General features: G+C 40.2%; 2 protein-coding genes across 2 annotated transcripts in view; both read right to left on the bottom strand. All coding sequences in view use genetic code 11, as the record gives it.

Moving 5' to 3' along the window:
* Window positions 1-9854, bottom strand: part of EGR_04734 (Multiple PDZ domain protein) — a gene marked incomplete at both ends in the record, with an annotated part of 34876 nt that extends 25022 nt beyond the window's left edge. The window contains 4 exons of the mRNA XM_024493983.1: window positions 1-437; window positions 5392-5718; window positions 8879-9107; window positions 9719-9854. Coding sequence (XP_024351548.1) covers window positions 1-437; window positions 5392-5718; window positions 8879-9107; window positions 9719-9854 — 1129 coding nt within the window. The remainder of the gene's footprint in view (window positions 438-5391; window positions 5719-8878; window positions 9108-9718) is intronic.
* A 1322-nt stretch (window positions 9855-11176) lies between these two features.
* On the bottom strand, window positions 11177-17330 carry EGR_04733 (hypothetical protein; the record flags this gene model as incomplete). The annotated part of the gene is made up of 6 exons (XM_024493982.1): window positions 11177-11251; window positions 12727-12821; window positions 12901-13005; window positions 13831-13948; window positions 16767-16922; window positions 17109-17330. 6 exons carry the CDS (start codon window positions 17328-17330, stop codon window positions 11177-11179), a joined length of 771 nt encoding a protein of 256 aa, XP_024351547.1.
* Between the last annotated feature and the right edge of the window lie 275 nt (window positions 17331-17605).

The following is a 17605-nucleotide window of genomic DNA, read 5'->3' as shown; positions in this document are numbered from 1 at the left end:
GTGCAACTTTTATTTCCAATTTTTCGTCACCCGGATTGACCACTACGCTAAATATTTCACTCCAGTTCCGCTCAAAGGCATCGCTTTTGCTTTTACCGGTAGCTCTGCCTTCTGAATCGCTGAATTTCTCCATCGAGTGGACTCGCGTAGGCTGTTGGGTGGTGGCTGAACACTCGAATTGTTCCTCACTTTGCAGTGGGGGGGAGATATGCGTGGCATGAATGCCTCCAACCACCTCGTCCCAGGAGTTCATCTTTTGAGGTACTCTCATGATTACCTTTCGAGCAGAAGCTTCATAGTCATTGAAAACGCTCCTTCTCAACATTCTCTCTTCTAATTTATTGCTGCGGTGTCTCCGAACTCCACCACGAGAGCTGAGTAGCAATTTCATGCTTGGAGTAGAGGTTGCATCTTGGTTTTTTTGTAAATGTTGGTAGCTGAAATGAAAAACGAAATGGTAACCTATCGTGTTTCATTTTTCTGCTCCTTATCCTTATTTTACCTTCATCTTGAATGATGTTCGGACGTCCCACCGAGTAGGGCTTTAGCCTGTATTCATAAAAACCCTAACTACATTAGCTCATAAACGAATACGCACCAGCCATTCCGCTGCATTTCTTAGGCGTTCTGACATTTAAAACTCCTATATCTTGTGACTTGCCGATATTAAATAAACATTTTTATGAACATTAAGTCAACACTGGCTTCAAAATCAAGAGACAATGCACTGAAAACCCATGTTTTATGAGACGTTAAATCAGTTGGGAAATTTTACTAGCCATAATCATTGGCTCACTTTGAAGTGAATCCATTTGAATTCTACAACAACACGCAATTCGCATGTCCAATAATTCTGTTTCAATTCAAAGACCGCAACTAATTACTATTTCTACTTGTTTATCCAACTAAAAATATTAAACGAAATCTAGTCTGCATATGGTCATGACTTGCTTTCCAGTCCTAGTGAATAACTACACCGATGGCGATTCTAATGTGGGATTTCATACAAGCATCGGCTGTCAAAATTCTCACTCCTGTTGGTTGCACAGTTATAGGCTTTCGAATGTTATGAAATAAAATAGATGCTTTCAGAGTGCCCCATTCTGTCCGCTTTCTACCTTCAATAAAAAGTTTTCAAGTGTATCCAGGTTCTCCTTAAAATTTCCACTTTATGAAACCAGAACAAAGTGTAACTAAGAGGTCGTAACAAAAAACTTGGATGCATCTCCAGTGGTAGTTCCCACTAATCTAGCCTACTCAGAGTGCTTCGTATTGACAGAACTTTTACCTGAAATCACTCACATTTACCGCTTGTGCGTTAAAAAAAGCATTCCTTTTTAAGCCCAAAATTAACTACCAAGAGAATTATGCTTACTTTGGGTATGGTTTCTACCCACAAAAATGCCCACACTAGTGTACGCGACGTGGTGTGCATTACTCTAATCACTCACATTTGCAATGTCACACCTGGAAGATTCACAGGACTCAATGAACAATCCGAAACTAAGATAGATGAATGGAAATACGTCACTTTTGTTGGAACAGCAATGCAGCCCATTCTCTGGGTGCATTTTAGTCACGATCTGCGTTAAAAGTAAAATCGCATATAGTTACTGCAACGATCTAGTCAACCACGAGACAGTTGCTTCAGTCTTTCAAATTTGTGCAGTTCAAACCGCCCATTTTTAATTTTCGTATACAACATTAGACCTCCTGAGTTTTGCGAAAATCTCCTGGTTAGTAAGTACATTTTCAATCAGAAGTTTTCGTAGCCAGAAGAAACATGTAACTTTTATTCATGCGCGCTCATGTATGCAGAGGGAGGCAGTGAACCAGTCAGAGCCCCTCTATCCATTGCAGGCATGAAATCACACGTAAATAACGCAAATGCCACGTAAAGGGCTGTGAGGAGCCTTAAGAATATCTGTTCTAAAAGGAAAGGACACGAAGCCATTAGGTAAGTTGTAGGTAAAGATCTGAGACAGTAAGTAAATCTCATGACGAGGAGAGGGGAATTTAAAATATCCTGACTTAACTGCGATGCCAAAAGTTGAAAAGCCAAGTATGAAAAGATGAGGTGGTTACTTATTTTAGTAGATTTTAATTCTCATTGTTTAAAAATGTGTTTCATCAAATAATGCAGTGCTAGCAGGAAAATGTCTTCCAACTTTGTAACATGCCGTTATTTCTTTTAGTCTTACACTTACCCACAAAAGCTATTCAATCCGTAGAACCAGTATTTTCATCTCGGTGGCATTTCTGGAAGGCTGTATTTATAACCCTCCATCCCTTTCGCACACTGACAATGTCTGTTCTCCTAGTGATGTGACTTACTAGGACTAGTAGATACATTATTTTAAATTTTCGTCTTATTTCAGGTTTATAAGTAAAGCCACCTTAAAAGGCTCACTTTAAGGTATCAGTTCGTGTCTACCAATCTTTTGCACAAAACCTTTAAATCGGCTTACTCTAAATTTCCATAAAATCGAATAAACAGCAGAACACATGACGGGGGATTGCCATATTCTTACAATAAGACCGCCTTTTGCGTTCAAACGTCAATATAATAAAATGCGGTCATCAAAAGGCATCAGGAGCATAGTTGGGCGCAAAATCCTAACCTATTTTTTATCTTTAGCCTAATGCTTTTTAAAATGAATTATAAAATAGTACATGACCTTCCGAATCAGTTTCTTTACAACTTGAAGAGATCTTCTACATTACCGCATACAAATCAAGTCTGAGCAAATTCTGAAATACTCAGCAATGACCACCAATCCAGTTGCATCTCCAGCATGGCATGGATCGTTTCTAAATTTGAAAAGCAGCACATTACTTAAAATGTTTGACAATTTGAATTAAGGAGTGCATTGAGCCACCAACATCTTAGTGCTAGGACTGTTTTGTCGCTTTGAGCAGGTGGGTGACGGTTCCTCAAGTTTCCCAGAGGTGACTACTATGTAAATTGAAAGCTGGAGTAAGTTCAGTAGGGGTTCTCGGGATTGAAAATGCGTCAGCTGCTGTTTAATCATTTATTTCCACAACTAGTACCCAAAACTTTAATTGGGGAGAGATATTATTTCCCTTCGGTTCTGTTTTGTGAAGTTTAATTAACTTTATATTAATACAACTTTAGTCAGGAACATGTTGACAGCCATGGTAAGACCAGGACAGCAAAAAATGTCCACTTTTCCTGTGCAAAGCAAAATAATTCGATATAAATTTTGGACAAATGACCCATTTTTATAAGATCCTATATGAAATTGCCTTAAAATCTCCACTCTGACACTTATTAAAACCTAAAAATATGTATCATAAGAGAAAGGTTCACAGTCTGCAAACTTTTTGCGTTCGAGTCACAGATATGTTTGAAGTTTATCATCGGTGGGAATACAAGTAAAAGAACATCGCAGCTTAATTTGAGTGGAGGAGAATCGGAACAGAAGCGAAGAAACTGTACGGGTTTCCAAGTGCGCCTGTGAGTTCACAAGCGCACGTGCGTGCACACAACGTCGAAGTGTGCAGTGAGGCGGAGGGAAGGAAAGGAGGCAACGACACGTAAAAGGAAAGAAAGAGCATGCGTTAAACCAGCAAGAAATTCAAATCGTGTATTTGAGAAGGCTTACGCTTCTTGCGCCGGTTTCAGGCATTCTTCGTGATTTGCATATACCGTTCAACCATGCGCTGTATAAAACCATGGGGTGGTACCCTGGAGAGGCATATGCGAGCGAAATTTCATGAAAAGTGGTGAGCTAATGAATGTGCCGTTGGTAATTGTTAGCATGTGTTGTGATTCTCATCAGTTTTCTGTGGCAAAATCAAATTTTGTAGCAAGGTGGATTAGTTGGCAGGACATACGGAAAATCGCGTCCAAAGAAGTTTGGTTGGTCATACATCAATTATCGTTAGTTATACTGCCTTGTATAGACTGCTGCATGTAGAAAAAGTGTTCATCATTGCCTTCTCATCATCAATGTTAGCTGGGTTGAGAAGGAACCATAAAACCGTTGGGAGTAACAGTTTGTGAAAAGTTTCCTCCGATCTTGTTGCACCCTTATGCGCGACAAAAATTACATATTCCGACCTGATGTTCATTTGTGTATTCTTTCGTTTCCCCCAAATCAAGACAGAATTTAAACCCCAGATTAGCATAATAGAAGAATCATTTTTTCTGACGCATTCCGCAAGTCGGCGAGAGTATTTGGATCTCAGAAGCCAAGCCATATCCTTTAGCTAGGTTTGCTAAGCCATGCCACCTAAATCAAAGTTCATCCGGCCAATAAACCAACAGACACTATTATATCAGTGTCCAAAGGACGAAAAGTAGCCGACCGCCGTAGTTAGCAATCGAAAAGAAATGAGTTATCATGGGGAACGAAGAATCTTGTTGAAATGAATGAGCATGTGCAAGCATTGGGGAGAGAAAGGAGGGGGCTGGGTGGGATGGAGGACACACAAGAACAACAGACGTACAATTAGAGCAGTCACCGACCTTACCATTGGTCATAAGAGTTTCCGCTATGTTTAAAGCAGTTTTGTGAGAGCGTTTCAATGGCAATTTGAAAGTGTTTTAGGTTGCACGAAAAAGAAATGTTGAGTAAAACAATAAGCGGTAGCAATTCTGGGGGTTTTGCTACTGTTCAAGAAAGCATAACTCAAAGTGGAGCGATTGTTCAACATTGTTAAACAAACCTTCCTAAATGAAAGTATTTGCATTGAATTAAAAAGAATACTTGACGCTTGACTTGAATATTCTTAAGATGGAATTAGTCACAAAATTGAGAAGTTCCCACGAAAGCAGAATGCAGTGACTGAAAACCCTGCTCACCTACCTAGTACATAAGCGATACAAAAACTCATAGTAGTAAAATAGTTTAGTTGGATTTCAGATCACCGAACAAGGGCAGGGTGTAGCTATTTGAGTCACTCATGGTGAAATGCTTATGGGATGTCTTGTATCGTCTTCACACCCTAAAATGCACCACCATTTCCATTACCAAGACCTTTCTCGGGCCTGTAATCACAACTTAAAACAAATTGCAATCACGTCAAAAGTAGTACCATAGTAACTCAACTGCGTCAAATGTCACGAGCCTGTGTCTGCAATTGCCTTGGGATAATGGGATGATATTAAACTTTGGCCTAGGCAGTTTTATGGTGAATTCCTTTTACACTAATTGACCATGATATTAGGCTTATAAAATCGAAAGCCATCTTGCACAATTAATTTTTTAGTTCTAAAGAGGGGCAAATAAAAATTGTCTTCTTTTCACTGCTCGTAGTGAATTCGTTTTGCACCAATCAATCAACGGTTAGTTCAAAAGATTGCCAACAACTAGTCATTTCAATTATTTTTAAATTAAGTACGAAAATGGGTGTTGATTAACTCACTGATCGGGATTGGATTTGGTGGGTTGAGTGACTGAGTTGTCGCTATCAGACACAACCTCATTCGGCCGTTTGGATGATTTCGGTGGGACCTGTGTGTGCTCTTTTGGACTGACGGCGAACTGTACTGCGCTCATTTCGGCCGTGGGTGTTGCATTGTCGAAAAGGAAGGGATCAGAGCTAGATAGCCTCGAATTGGTGGAAGCGGAGGATACACTGGAACTTGAGGCACTATTTCGATCATGGGACTTATCAAGGGGGTGCTCCTCGTGGCCCTCAGTGGGTAACGTGAGCTCTGGCTCAGTTGGCAGCTTAGACGTGAATTTTAAACTGAAACGAAGGAAATTCGTGGGTTTTATATAACACACTTATAAATAAAAGTCGGCGTCGATTAAGCACTAAAGAATGAGGGGTCATTTAATAAAAGGATAAAAGGCTGGGACAAGTCGTGACATTCACACTTCTGTCACCGTCTAGGTCAAATAAATACTCAAAGCTACCTTCCATACTCTTACAGTGGTTGTGACAAATTCATGAAAAAACTAGCTGTTTCTTCTTCCCCTCATCTGAAATATACGTGACCTGAAGTGGCGTGCACGTCCAGGCCTGCTAACCCCTATGAGCATTTTACGCAGAAAGGCACATTCTCAGTTACTCACACCGCTTGCACAGGTCAGCATGCTTAGCACCAAAGATGAAGATGATGGCGAAGATTTTAAATTTACTACTTCTAAGGGCATTTTTATTCCACTGATTTTTTGTTGTGCAATTACTTGAGGAATAAATCCCTTTTTAATGATGGTGAAGAACGTCTCACCATGCATCACCATTAAAAAAGATAATGAATGATGTGAAGAATGCAAGACAGGTATACAATCCCTAGGTCATGTCCAGCTACGCAGTTATGTATAGCTCTGATGAAGACCATGTGCACAAGAAGCAAGGTGAAAATTACATCCACTTGAGACAATTTAAAATCAGAGCACGAAATTTTGGCCACGCACCACTGTTTTGTCAGCTCTAAGTCGAAAGTTTGACCTGGGGTTTTACGTAAAATAATTCCAAGAATTCACTGACAGCTAATAGATATGAAGAATTGGCATGGCGTCTCTTTGCATTGACGCATGAATCAGACGACGGTCATTATTTCGATAGACAGATTTTTGAATAAGTGCACAAGGCTTGATATCGCTTGGCTTGAAGCGAACAAAACCAAATTAAATTAGTTAAAAAAGGGCATTTTGCTTATGCCGTGTGGAATAGTTCATTTATTGCTAATTGTAGCAAACTTCATGGATGTGCTCCTGAGTCAGAATCTGGGGCTTAATCAAGTATGCAATCAGCCGAGTGAGATTTCTCCATTGCATACATTCATTAATAACGATCAAGCAGTCAGTTTTTCATTTTCTTGGTTCCAAGCATAGCCTACCTGCACAAATTTGCAGATTTCATTATGAAGGAAATTGAATCAACATGCAGCTATATGATCGGAATTTGTGCAAAAAATTGTTAATGTGGGTTTCCTCGTTTTTCATTAAATTTAAGGAAATGAACCTACTTACGAGAAGCGCAGATGATTTAGCGTGCGCAGCCAGGGCTTAGGGGGCACATAGCCACTTCAGTCTTGCTAAAGTGCATGCCGTAATATAAGGACAATGCCTCCGACGCCTCTATCAAATTATATCCAAGGTGAAGATTAATTTGGGAGTCATATTTGTCAAAATTATCGTAAGGTGGCATTATTCTTCCAAAATAGCAGCTTTCTTAATTATAAAGTACAAAAGATTAAGAATCTGCAATCATTTTTGTATCACAGTGGCATGACAGTAGACAATCAATTCAACGTACGTGGTATCAGCGATGTAAGGACACAGAATGCGAAATGATTAACATTACGTGATGGGGCGTTTCCTGATTGTTGCTGCCTGAATGAGAAGATTATTAAGAGAGCTAGATTGCATTACCTTTGGTATTGGTTGCCATAATTTCGACCAGTAGAATCTGACAAATGGCTCCCCTTCACAAACACATAGACACACACAGGTAAAAACACGAATAGGGACGACGACCCAGCTTTTAAATGGCATCAGTTTAAAAATCAGACTTAGTTAATTTATTAGGAAAACAAGTGAGAAGCTGGTCATTGATAAACGTTATGATTCGGTTGCACAGAAAATCATGCACAAGGGACTAACAGATAGGTGAAAAGCGAGTAGATAGAGCTGAAAGACGGAGCGATAAAACAGACCAGACAAGTAGAAATTATTCATTAAAAAATCTCGGAGGATTCGTTTTTATTTTACCTTTTACTTTATGGCAGGGTGGAGAAATCTGGAGTTATGACTTGTCAGATTAATGGACAGAAATACTTACAAAAGAATTAATTTAAAATTCACAAAATGAATAGAATATCCACTGTTGAGGCATTATCATATCAACTTGTGCCATTCCTACTTTGTCAATTTATTTAAAAGTCTTTAGCTTTAAAAGTGAGCAATGAATGGTGAGGCATGACTATGCGAACAAGATGCATAAGGCCACAACAGGCTCGTCCCGAAAAGTAACCTAATTAGCAGTGCCCCATATACTTCCAAAACAATGCATATTTACCAGCATGCAAACATCTTGGGGGGAACAGGGCCAGACGTCAAAGTAGGGCTGTACGGAGAATAGTTTTCACCGTATGGCCGGTAATGATTTCGATAACGACGTCGTGATTTCAACTAATAGCCTGATCTCTAATTCTCAGTCAAGTTTAGACATCTACTTTTAGGTCATCAGTGAGGGGTTTCGCATGAAGATTGTGTATTTGGTCAGCGATTTAGAAGTATCATAAGTGCAAATTCGATGAGCCACATGGGAGTAAAGGAATGCGAAAAGTGGGAATCATGGTGAAGCGAAAGCAATGGCAAAAGTGGTGGATACTTCACAAATTACATGAGTTTAAGACTTTATATTCATAGATTAACAACGCTAAACAGCTTCATATATCCGGACCATCCTTACAACGATAAAAAGAGATCACGTTTGGCGAGCGCGGGAGATCAGTATTAATAGCTTAATAATGGTGGATTGTTGCAGGTGAACATCCATAAAAGACAGATATGTCTTTCACATCTTTTCGGTTCAGCGCATTTACTAGGTGTTTCATAAGTAAACTACCACGTTTTCGCATTCAGAAAATCGAATGCTTTATTTTACAATACATCATCTACACAAAAATTTACGCGAAATGTTTTTGAAATAGCAATGGCCTTAATCCACTTTTCCAGGCTCCTTCGTTATCGACGGGCATTAGAGGGATAAGGGCGACAGCATGACTTAAAGCAAAAATGTGTATGTGCATTATATATTAATGGTAATTTTGGTGTGTTATAGCTTTAAGCCTTTTAAATTCGGGAGTATGACCTTTAGCGATACTTATCAGGAACTTAAACTAATCGCTTTGGCTGTTGGCTTGATACAATCATACACACACACACACACACACCTGATATTGCCTTCGAGGGAGAGCATGCTCCAGAGAAGGCTTTGGACACCAAATAGGGTAACATGACGGAGACGTTTTCCGTTGAGTTCTGTCACCACGTCACCTACTTTGAAGTTTACCCTGCGGTAGGCAATGACGGAGTTTAGCGTGCGACGCAGTGCCCCATTAGGGGTGATGTCCGTCACTGTGAAACCGTCACCCGTGTTGTCCTTCTGGCCCAGCGTCATGCCTACATAAACAAAAAGTCAGACACCAGCCTGAGTTTAGTTTCAGTAAAAGGTGTTCTTCAACAAGTTAAGCGCCGTTTAATTTGATCATTCTAACTGTGGCATTCCTTATTACTTGCCATATCTACTCAACTGCTTGTTGAGACCTACAAGAAAGGCCGGTGATTGGTACCAAGCATGGAATATCATCTTTTTTTCAATCTATAACAAAATACCAAAATATTTTTTTTGACTAAAGGACACCAAATCAAAATCTGGCGTGGTAAGGACTGTGGCTCTACAATTTTCCCCTACTCGATTGTAGTACCTAGGCATTGCTTGATGGCACTACACTGGTATGCAAAAATGTCGCAAATATTTAATGTTTGTAGCCTGTGGCTTTCACTTCACTTTGTGTTATTAAGACAGAAAAAATTCTGATCACCAAATGCATATATGCTCCCAAAATTGGCCCTATTTCTTTATAAAAAAGAATAATTTTTATATTCAGGTTCCCAGGTGTATTGGTGTAAAATTATAGTGTTTACCAACGCAATCAGTAAGATGCATCGATACATAACGTGTCAGTCAGTTATTTGTGAAATAGTTATTCACTTTATTTCACCAACCCTACCAATTAATTCTCCCTTCGCCTTATTGATGACGATTTCAATGGAGTCATCCGTCAGATTGGGCGAAGCGTCCGAAGAGCCGTGCGACTCATCACGAGACTCCCCTGACCAATTTTGATATCTTCCAACTAGTGGCATAGTCAAGCAACTGTTAATTGCTATCACACTTATAATATGTAGTCAAAAAGGTGGGCTTTGTGGAGAAATTCTGTACCTTACTACATTCATTTCACTTAACAAAACACTGTTTATCGCAAGTTACCATTAAGTACAGCAAACACTATAAATGTTTATTATAATTATCTTTGGAAGGTAACTCTTAAGGTCATGTTGAATTGATCAACTAACAGCAAATAACTTGAGATGAATTAGAAACCGGACCTCGAAAATCCTGAAGCATTGTAAAAATACATTAGTATATTTCCACACCTGTACAGAATCCATAAATGGGGTGATGCTAATAGTAAACATTCTCATTGTGTCGCATCATTTCCTAAGTTTATTTCCCTCTCTCTATATCTGAAGCATTTATTAGATAAAATGCATGAATTATTTTTTTGATCAACAATAATCAAAGTTACTTCAAGACATGCGCATTTCTATTTGAACATAACAAGGCAATTGACCTTCTCTTCTACCAATATTTTCTGCGGTGTTAAAGCCACTTTTCGTGAGAACGCTTCAAATTTCTGTCTGAAATCAGAGATTTTACTGCCAGAGCTCGACACGGTCTCGCCTCTCTCAATGTCAGGTTCAAGCTCAATCGAGACGGTGTCGCTTTGTGTGGTCTCAGCGCTAGGCATCTAGGGGATGGTGGACATCTTATCCCCACTGAAGGTGGATGAGCAGTGTGTCTGGCCGGAAGCGGTGTTCGGTGATCGGCCGCTCACAAGTTATCCTGAGATTCGCGACTTTTGCAGTGTGGCAGTCAGAAAAGTGCTGTCCTTCCCCATTACAGTCACGCCGCTGATCTGTTTGTGCCTAGCCCCGGTACAAATCAGTAGAAATTAGTCAGGCTTTTGCATTCACATTGAAAAATAATTTTAAATGTTTGGGTGGGACGAAGTGTTGTGTGGCAATGTGAGAAGGAGTTTTATTACGGTACGATTTATTCCATAAGCAGGAAGGTATAAAAGGATATCAGTAATCATTCGCATTTGCATGAAACTACTGATGTCATCTTGATTTTAGTTTAAACTTTATTTTTAATATCCTCTACTAAATACTTCCCTGCTCAATATTTTGCTTGAATCTAACATATTAGTCCGACCAAGAGGGGACAAGTGCTCTAAAGGCTTTGCCGGTTTTACGGGTGAGATAAGGAGATCTACAAGAAAATAGCGAAATAGGCAGGTTACCTCTAGAACTTCGTCCATCGATTTTAACTCAGTCTGTGAGGCGATCACACTGTCCTTTTGTACTTCGACGAGCCTGTGTCTGAAATCTGTCTGACGACCCATTCAGTCGATGTTGGCCAGTGTCTCCACGGATATTCCAAGTGGAGCATTTGCTGATGGAAGAGTGTACTCCCAAATCTAGATCATAGTTCAGGGTATTATTATTTGGTTTAAAATTTCTATATTCGGGTGCTTAAGAACCCTGTAACTCCTCACTTGACAATGAAGGGATAGCATTTGATACTGCACGCCTACCATTAAAGTGGAGTAAATGAGATTATCCTGAAGGCTGGTGGCATAATAATTGGTTTTTGTCTTTACTCGTGATAGTGTTGTACCAACAGATCTCCAAACAATTGCATCTTCTAGTCACCCTATGGCTCTGCAGAGTAACCATGAATCAATCCTTCATTGACACAGTCAAGACAAATCTACAAGTAGCACTTAGCCCGCCGGTATGCTATGCTAGTATTTGGTATACAAAATTCGTTAAACCCCTATCTATGTGTGTGGCTAGACCATGTATGCGCGCATTTTTCTCTGGCAAAATTCTTCCTGGGCTCTTCTTGAATACTTTGCAAGGAATCTTCTCGATAAATATATGCTTACATTGGTCCTTCCCTTAAAATGATGAATGATTCTTCTGCAGATTAGCGATTGGAAAGTTAAAAGATAGGCAGAGATGTTGTTTTAAGAAGCACTTATTGACTCTGTTGAAGAGCATCAAGGCAGTTCTGATTTGGAATTCCAGTGGAGCGAAGGAAATACTACTAATTACAGCTCGCCAATTACAGTGGGGGCTAAATGTCACTGAAAAATGGCTGATATTGGCAGTTCAGAACTACGATTCCATATTGTACAACTCATTACGTTCTATATTAATTCATTTTCCCATACCAGCAGTCTGCGTTTCTTATGTCGTTTAGATAATTCCAACCGATTAGTTCATGTATGCAATAAATATTGCATTTCAGTTCTATAGTGAAAAAAACCATCCTATATTTTTAGGACTTCCATGGCAACGCATAAACAGCTAATTTTATTAAGAGAAATTGGATGATTTTTTGGCCAGTCACACAACCTTTATGGAAAAACTACCTTACGCAGCGCCAAGGACAAGCGAAGAAAGATTTTGCGAATGCCAATTTATATTTGTTAAGCCTTGATATTCGCTTTTCCGATGAAAACTAACCATAGCATATACACAAAGAAGGCCTCCTGAATCTGTGATGAAAGAGAAAGTACATTACTCTATTCCGAAGAGATTTAAATCCTAACTTGGGCATTTATGGCTGATATTTTCATAAATACCATTCCTGTAACAGTTCTAATTGACATAATGGAAGCTCTTGATCCGCTGCCTTTTTCCAACATGACAAGGTCAGTATAGCTTAAGTCATTTAGTAAAGCAATGTTTTCACCTTTGTGTCGCGCGACTTGCTAATTGTTTGACAGAAACATGTTTCGATTTTCGAGGAATAATATGCGGATACGCAATTACTTCCCAGTGAGTGAGACATGTTTATGCATTCATATTCAAACCCATAGAAGTAATATTACTAGTTAAAGGATTGCTTTAGCAATGGCAGAGAGAGGATGACAGATAAACTTACAACTATTTCTGCATCTTCGTTTAAGGTACTCCGCCATCGATTTTTCAGTAAAACTTTTTCTTCTTGGTTTAACAAATGATTTGGAGAAGTTCTGCCTTAAAGAAACAGAAAAATTATCACTTAGCTCGTAACAAATGGAATGATGTTGAAAAAGAAATGGGCATTTTGAACTACCTGGCTCGATGGCAATGCTCTCGGTTGCATAAGCTTGGTAGAATCCACTTGCGGAAACAGCTGTGGGCAGTGTTGATATTTTACACACATATCTTTCATCAACATCTAAATGTAAATGAGGAGATTTGTGGGTTTATGGATTGTATTATCTAAATGATTTTGCAAATTTACATCCCTCTTCTGAAATAAATAGGCTCAAGAGGAAGCTTCACGCACAAATCTACCCTTACTGGCGTTTCGAGCGTAGTTTCCTCATAGCATGCCCTTCAGTACACGCGCAAGGAAACGTTTGTTTAAAGCCTTTGTTTCATTATTTGCAGCCATGATAATTATAGCTTAAAAAAGATAGATTTCACTGCCATAGGGCGATGTACAATGCAACCGCTTTTATGTATGGCCCACCGGAAATTGAGGTTGCATCCTGAATGGCCATTTCGGGATCTTCTCCTAATTCCAAGCAAAAATGCCAATAAGAGACAAAATTAATTGTGAGAATTCGATAAAAAAAGAGTTGTACACGGTATAGAAAAATTAATAAATTAGTTCGGATCCATAAGATTTGGGATTTTTGTGTTGATCGCGTCAGAAGAATAATAACATGGTGAAATTCTGTGAAACGTCAATTCATTGGTATCACAAGCGAATTAGTGTATTCAGGCAAGAAAGGTCAATTGGGGAAGTCAAAGCACTTCTTTTACTTCTTTACGCAAGCCAGTAACCCACCCAATCTGATCTCGGTGTGGGCAAACAATTTTTGCCGTGGGTTAATCAACAGCAGCATTCGATAACAAAAGCATTTGGCGTACTTAGTTGGGGTGAGTCCAAGATCGCAACATCTTCTAAAGCATCATCTACTTGAAAAGTGAGGAAACGAATTAACCCAAAGAACAGACTAAAGAACTCGTCAAAGCCAAATACATTTCCACATACCGGAGATGGCTTCTTCAATTACGATTCCTCCCTCGATTTGATCGCTCAAATTTACTACAATTAGTAGAAATTCCACATGAAGCGCACTTTGCCCTGTCGGTGTAGAATAAATAGCTGGCTACAAAAACATTTTGTTTTTAGTTTTAAGTAAAGTTTTTTAAGTGAGCTAAAGTTGCATCATTTACTGGACATTATTACAGGGAGCCTGTTTCAATTAAGGTATAGGGAACGGTAAATTAATGCTGTGCCCGAAACGCCACATGTATTTAACACTCACTACTGTCTGCTGGTTCCACTAAAGCACTGCGTAAAATACCAAGCATAATGGCGCCTATGTGACTCAACAGTGAAGTGAGACCAGCAGGACTCCGGATTACAAAGTGATTTGCACAGATGTTTTGTGCGGCAAGAACGGTGGCCCTGGTTGAAGCAAAACTTGATAAGCATAAAGCAAGAAGGGTGATCATTTTTTAACCTTAAGTACCGCAGACCAAATGTCTGAAGTTTTTGTGCACTTCATCGATCCCTGAATGGTCATGGATGATAGATAAAATGGACAAAGTTTATACCACAAATTGATTAAAAACCAGATTTTGTTGAAAGCAAGAAGAGCTATCTTTAAAAATTCTTTGGATATATTTTAGAAACATTCTTAGAAATAGTGTGATCGAGGGCATGGGTTCTGGCGCTTAGGCATTGCTGCCTTGAATGTCAGCACTTAAGTGTGCCTCGAGGGCAGTTATCAAATGCGGATGGAAATTAACAGGCTGATAAAGATGAACGGAACATGTCCCACTAAAACGCTTATGAAATCAGTTCATGAAGATGGGAAATTTCCTAATTTTTTAGCAGGTCAATAGAAAATACAGAATATGCAGGCTGCTGCTTACGTTTTACGTCTGCCTGGAATATGAGGAGCAAACGGATACGGAGATACGTATAAATGACCCGAAGGTGCCATCTCATTAACAGAGAAGTAGTAGAAACTAAGATATTTAAGGAAACAATACATTCACGGACGCGATTGCGATATCACTCCATCGACTGCCTATTTGACCTCACCCCTTCAAAATGGGCTTACCTGGGTTAGGTGTCTCTGCAATAAAACGCAAAAATCTGTATTGTTGAGTTAAAAGCTTTTGGTTAGTAAAGTTTTGGGATGGTAAAAACTCACGAAACGCTAATGGAACTCCAAAATAGTCCGAACATTAAGGAAGCTGCATATGAAATCGTTTCGATGCTAACATGCTTGAACACAAGGCCATGGAAGTGGAGAAATGTCTTAAAAATCCGCTTACCATCAGGTGTCCTGCTTAGGTCAATAAGGGGCAAAGTACCTACAAAAAAAGATGAGGAAGCGTTGCCATCTGCAGGGTTTGTCAAATGCAATATCGTAATTTGAACCCGTTTTAAAATTTGCCTCTTAGAAGAGGCCAACTATCACACAAATTGCAACACGACATTCGTTTGGATCAGCAGCACACCCTCCCAAGTAACGTTACTGACTGACTTCCATTAAGAGAGACTCATTTGCCTTCTAAGGTCCTTTTTAGAAGTTGACATGTAAGGTTACATGCTGCAAATTACAATGAGATTGGTGAACATACAAACATCAAAATCCTTCTACTCAATTAAAAGATTATCAGAAATTGCAGCCGCATAACCTTACAATCTTTTGTTCCACTTAGATCACTGCTTCTGTAACTTGCAGCAAAAGAACACGTCTAGACTCACACCTTCCTAAAAGCGTGTCACCAGTTATGTGGCGGAAGAAAGTGAGCGGCTTTCAGTCACCTTTTCTTTAACATCTACCAAGGACACCAAAGGCGGTCTCCAAATGCCGCTTGTGCACACATCATAACGCATCACTAACCATGTCGCAGTCTCCTAGTAACTAGGCTGTAACTAGGATCACACGGCATGTGCAATCAAAAGTCGTGGTAAGTGGCATGTAAGCCTGAGTGGACTGCATCGACAGACTGGTTCACCCGATTCCTTCTTAGACTTAAAGTTCTCTCATTACTTTGAGTCTAAGCGTAATAGCTCGTTTGCTGCGCGACCAGACGGAAGTCATCAAGCCATGGGTTGTGATCGTCGATATGCACGACATCCTACCTCCACCGGCACTGGTTGGAGCTGTCACTCACACACACACATACACACACCTACTAATTTAGTTGAATTAATTACGCAAGCAAGCCACAGTCCGAAACTTTGATGCGTGCCTCCTATTTCCCATCTGAATGCGCAAATGTATTCTCCATGCCATGCAGTTCACATCCACCTTCTTCGTACCAAACCATTGTCCCACCATCTTAATCACACTCACTATAGTAAAGTGGTGAACGATTTAGTTGCACAGCAGGGTTTAGATCAGAACATAGTTTGTAAGCATTTGCACATTTTGAGTTGATTGTGATGTTTTGCGTGTCAACACAAAGAAGGGGAGTGATGCTTCTCAGCAACTACGAGTCCACCTTGCAAATTTTCTCAAAAGCAAAAGCTTAGAACTGAAGAAGCAAAATGAATAGTGGAACTAGAATTGCGCTTGAATAAGCCAAAACACCCGTCAATTCTTTATACAAGTAACGAAAAGGCAGCACTGTATCCTATTTGTACTTTGATATGTGGGTGATAAAAGGAACCAGAATGGGATCTGAACAACACACCGATATATTTGACGAAGACATGTACATCAGCACCAGCTGGAATCAAAAATGATAACATGCACATCTTGCAACTGGCAATGGCTTTTACCAAACAAAGGACTAGCTTTTCAAACACCTCATTCAGCAACGCTAATCCTCAAATGAAAGATCACGCATGGAGAAGCATGAGGTCTCTTTAGCCAACTGCGGCCACACCATAAATGCGTTAACTGCTGAATCTCGGAATGCCACGAGCTGCTACAGCATTGCCCGCGTTTTCCAACATACCAGAACAGGACTGCTGCACTCACGCCACTTGCGACATCGAAGTGTACGCATGGATCTACTGTGTTGGTTGACAATTAACGCCACGTTACCTTCGTGGAGGTGGATTGCATCCGCACCAGTCGTAGGAGGTGTAGCCATTGCAACAGACTGACTCTTCTGAAATGTAACAGTGAAAAGTTGCCAATGCATTCATCAACTTGTCAGTCGTCTCACCAACTGCCACATCCACTCCACGAACGTCAGTGTGCCTTGGGTTAGGTAGGCATAAAAGGGCGCAAAATGCACAGCTACTCATCGTATAGAAGTAAGACATGTAAATGCTCCTACCCTCCCCTCCCTCACATCAGCCACCAGTTTTGCGGCTTCAAGCAGAACGCAGCTTTGAGGCACAGTCGTTGAGGGTGTCGACGTTGGCGGCGAGGAACTGCTGCATTGCTTCACCAATCGTGAGACGATTAGTCGGATTGGGTGCAAGGGAGAACTGCACACAGCGGCTAGGCCGGCCTCCGCTCCTGTTGAGGCACGCCGATAAACACGAAGCACGTCCTTGAACATTCTGCTCATCACCGGTTTCTCATTTATGTAGAGTATGCTGTCGCCCACATGCAGGCGGCCGTCCTTCAGCAAAGGAGACGATGGTCTTGGGTTAAATCACGATTTGCGACTCGCCTTTCAGTGAACAGGCAGAAATTTGTGGAGGAAGCGTGGTGTGGCAAATGGGTTAACATGGAACGGTGAACTGTGAGGCGACTATGGACATTCTTTGTTGCATAAGCTGAACCAACAAATGTTTGTGATTTTGTTTTTGTGTTCCACCCAGCTCACACCAAGTTACCTAC

This window comes from Echinococcus granulosus (assembly GCF_000524195.1).
Source record: "Echinococcus granulosus chromosome Unknown EG_S00031, whole genome shotgun sequence".
NCBI classification, from domain to species: domain Eukaryota; kingdom Metazoa; phylum Platyhelminthes; class Cestoda; order Cyclophyllidea; family Taeniidae; genus Echinococcus; species Echinococcus granulosus.
The sequence above is the reverse complement of the archived record's forward strand: the minus strand, read 5'-3'. Positions and strand labels throughout refer to the sequence as shown.